General features: G+C 44.0%; 1 protein-coding gene across 1 annotated transcript in view; it reads left to right on the top strand.

Moving 5' to 3' along the window:
• The first annotated feature begins 247 nt into the window (after window positions 1-247).
• Window positions 248-4,158, top strand: part of gtpbp2b (GTP binding protein 2b) — a 9,046-nt gene continuing 5,135 nt past the window's right edge. Inside the window, exons 1-5 of the mRNA XM_070922469.1 lie at window positions 248-439; window positions 1,886-1,912; window positions 2,703-2,887; window positions 3,194-3,305; window positions 3,927-4,124. Of these exons, the coding sequence (XP_070778570.1) occupies window positions 248-439; window positions 1,886-1,912; window positions 2,703-2,887; window positions 3,194-3,305; window positions 3,927-4,124 (714 nt within the window). The remainder of the gene's footprint in view (window positions 440-1,885; window positions 1,913-2,702; window positions 2,888-3,193; window positions 3,306-3,926; window positions 4,125-4,158) is intronic.

The following is a 4,158-nucleotide window of genomic DNA, read 5'->3' on the forward strand; positions in this document are numbered from 1 at the left end:
TCGGCGCATGCGCAGTAAAGGTGGAGCAGTCTTGCCAGTGTTGATGATGCTGAGGAGGAGAGAGCATCCTCCTCCGCGGGGCTTCAGCCAGACAGGCCGTTTGTTTGGGTAGATGTGATGTTCAAAAGAGGAGCTTTATTATTGTTATTTTTTATTTTTATTAATATATGTGATTTCATTACCGTGAGTTCAGACTGCTCCCGGTGATCTCACGCTCCAGACGGCCGGTGACACCCTGAGCTCAGCGATGGTGGATTTGTCGGAGAGTGGTGCAGTGTCGCCCGGACACGGCAGACACGGACAGGGCACCGGCTCCGGTAATAACGGGAAGAAAACATCGAAAAAGTCGCGAACGAGAAGAGGCAAACGAGGCAGGAGAAGAAGGAATAAAAAGAACAACAGGAACAACAAAACACCACCTCCCTATTTCCCACCGGAGGTAGCTTCCGCTCTTTAGCCCGGGGATTAACGGGACGTCCAGCCCGCTAAACTAGCCAGCTAGCTAGTGGTGCTGCAGCAAACCCTAGCTAGTTTCAGGCTAATTACCGATACATTTAGTTTACACCACACCAATAAAATATCTATAACATGGCCTGAAAATACTGTTATTGTGAGCTAGAATTTATATAAGAGCCCCTTCCGCCAATATCCGCTGCCTGGAGAAAACGTCACGCCGAATTGCACTCAAATATCTGACAATTGAACATTTTTTTGTCAGAAACGTTAAGGCACAAAGGTTATAGAAGTTGTCTCAATATCTTTTCTGAAACAATAAAGACCAATCAATAATTCGGCATATGCTTCAACAACAAGAGGCAGTGTTTGTTTTACTATTTTTAGCTTCTAACTTTCAGAATTGTTTAACACTTAAAGCTCCAGCCGACTTAGGTTATATTTGGTGGAAGAAAGCTGTAACTACAGGGGAAAATAGGCCCGGCAGTTTCAAATTGAGGCAATTGAACTATTTGCCGAATAGAGAAGTTCATCTTTTCGATATAGGGAAAGCTCCTAGTTAGGCATTATATATCAACTGCAGTTTCCTTTATAGAAACAAACTTTAAATTTCGAGAATAGTCAATGAAATTAGGTTGTCATTCTCTTCATGTCAGAAATGAGCGCGCAGCGGAACAAGGTGCATGTTGCCGCTCACATAGTGTACTGAAGGGGCTGTGGTGTTAGTACAGCTAGCTAATAACATATTTCCTCAAGTGATATCCAACAGCATGTCTTAATAACTGCCCGAAATACAAAACTTTAACTTACTACAATTATTGTTGTTACAATTGTTCAGGCTGGTCAGACAGCACTTGCATACTGTAACTGAATGTGCCAAGGCTGGAGGGTCCTCAAAATGAATGATAATAAGACATATTTATTCAAATACACACATAGTGATTGACAATGGGAAGATACAATACACGTGCCAGCTTTTATTTTTGTTTTCAGCAAATAGGAGTGTTGTTAATTTAAAGAAAAGTCCCAAATGTCATATCTTGCAAAGTTAAACCCTTTAGAAAGTCCCTGGATCCACCGCAAGCCCCGCTTTAATTCTCAAAAGTGAAAAAGAGGTGGAAATGGTTTCATCCTATCTCACCTCACTGTGCTGTGAGCCAGAAGCCACCTGCAGAAGTGTTGAAAGCACAGGAACAGAAGGAGCCCTTCATCAAATACAGTACATTATCAGTTTCATCTCTGGGTGTCCAGTACTGAGGTAGACAGAAACACAACCAGACAGAAAATACACGTGTATTATATGCTATGTGGATAGAGGTGTCCATACACCTACATGCAGATGGTGTATACAATGGTTTATGGTTAATCCAGTCTTGTTGTCATCAGTCTGTTGTTAAGTGTCCTCATCTGTCTTCTTTCTCTCTATTTCCAGGCTGAAGAAGGAAACATTGAGTACAAGGTAACTAACTCTGACTTAGTGTCGTGGAAAACAATCAGCAGATTAATCCTTAATGAAATAATAGTTAGTTGCTGGCCTAATTGTTGTACTGTACACTGCTGGGAGGTATTGACGAAAATGTGAAATGTCAATAAATCAATGAACTTTGTAAATAACTCTAGGCCTCATCGTCTCTACGGTTTTCTTTCATATCTTTCATACTTTGTCCAGTATGACCATAACACAGGTATTACGTTTCATTCTATGTGTTATTAACTTAGTGAACTCTGCAGAAACCCTGTCTTTTGTACCACCTTTGGCCTAATGTCACTTTGAACTATTTTAACTGTATAAATATTGGATTAGTTTTAACTAAGTTGAGTTGTGACTCTTGTTTAGCAGTGATCACGTCTAGCGGCTTCACCCAGTACTGTTTATTACCCTCATCTGTCATCTGTGTCAGACTGTAACACGCTGCATCTCTGGAGGTTAGAGGGGAAACACATGATCACACATCATATGTGATTATCACACTGGTAATCTTTAGTTTTGGACTGTTGGTCAGACAAAACAAGACATCTGAAGACCTCACCTCGGGCTGTCGGATATTATGACGGGCATTTTTCACTATTTTGTGATGTTTTATAAACAAAACGATGAATCAATAAGTGGAGAAAGTAGTGGGCAGAATATCTCCTTTGATGATTCTAGTCGTAATGGGCTGTGTGTGAGTGGTGCTCAGTTTAAACTGTGCTCTGTGGATATTTACCTGCTGCTCCGTCATGCATCTCTGTCTCTGCTGCCGTCGTAGTTGAAGCTGGTTAATCCCACTCAGTATCGCTTCGAGCATCTGGCCACGCAGCTGAAGTGGCGTCTGCAGGAGGGCCGCGGCGAGGCCGTCTACCAGATCGGAGTGGAAGACAACGGCCTGCTGGTCGGCCTGACGGAGGCCGACATGAAGGCCTCGCTCAAGACCTTAAAGAGGATGGCAGAGAAGTAGGTCACCTGATTTCAGAGTCTGTGTCACCACTTTAGTCTTTTCGTTTGTGTTTCAGGTTGGATTCAACAAACTCTCTTAACTGCACAAACTTTTACACTCGTTAATTATTAACAATATTATTAACAATAAAAAGTCCCTCTTCTCAACTGAGGATTTACCTCATGTAGGTCATAATATACATAAATGAATATATATAAATGAATCTAGAACTGATGGTCTGCTTTAGAAAGTGGTCGGTGTTAACTAAAAGACTGTTGTGAGTTGTAATCTGGCTGATCAGGCTTGCTTCTCTGTCTCGTCAGAGTCGGTGCCGACATCACCCTCCTCCGAGAGAGGGAGGTGGACTACGACTCTGACAGAAACACCCGCAAAATCGCAGAAGTCCTGGTTCGGAAAGTTCCTGATGATCAGCAGGTGAGAGTCTGTGCTCCAGGTCCTGGTTTCCTGCTGTGTGAGTGCTTAAAGGCGTTTTCAAACCTGTAGTTTGGTCGCTTTGTTGAGCTTGTTTTCCTTTTCGTCACTAAAAGTCAGGTGAGACTCAGTCATTGGTCAGCGGTCCTGAAGAGGCTCTAACAAGAAGCTAGTCCAGGCCATCAAATCATTATTCACTACTATTAACTATATTATACTGCTGTTCCTTTATCCCAGCATGCAAAGCGCACCAGGCTACGGGGGCCGTTTAGCTCAAACTTGCAGAGTACACCTTGTAGTCGGGTCAGATCAGGGTCGGATCACGTTCCCACCACAAGGGAACTGCTCCAGAATTAGTTTGGGACCAGGCCGAGACCACTTCCTCTAAAGGGTCTTGGTGTGGTTGTTTTGGTCCACATTCGAGTACGACCGCTGTGTTCAGATCTCCCCAAACGACCAAGAGGGAAAACAAACCAGAGTCTGATTCAACAGGACTAAAACAACAACAGGTTTGAAAACGCCCCACATTAAAAAGGACCACAACATGACGCACTCAGACCTTTTTAAACAGACTTACATTAGATACTATGAACTCCTCCGTCATGTTGTTGTGGACTGGGACAGTTCCTGGACCTGCGGGTGGCGGTTCTGGGGAACGTGGACTCGGGGAAGTCGACCCTGCTGGGCGTCCTGACGCAGGGCGAGCTGGACAACGGTCGAGGCCGAGCGCGGCTCAACCTCTTCAGACATCTGCACGAGATCCAGACCGGACGCACCTCCAGCATCAGCTTCGAGATCCTGGGCTTCAACAGCAAAGGAGAGGTGAGCTGATGACAGAGCACATCTTTAGTTACAG

The sequence above is a fragment of the Enoplosus armatus genome, chromosome 2 (assembly GCF_043641665.1).
Source record: "Enoplosus armatus isolate fEnoArm2 chromosome 2, fEnoArm2.hap1, whole genome shotgun sequence".
Classification (NCBI taxonomy): Eukaryota; Metazoa; Chordata; class Actinopteri; order Centrarchiformes; family Enoplosidae; genus Enoplosus; species Enoplosus armatus.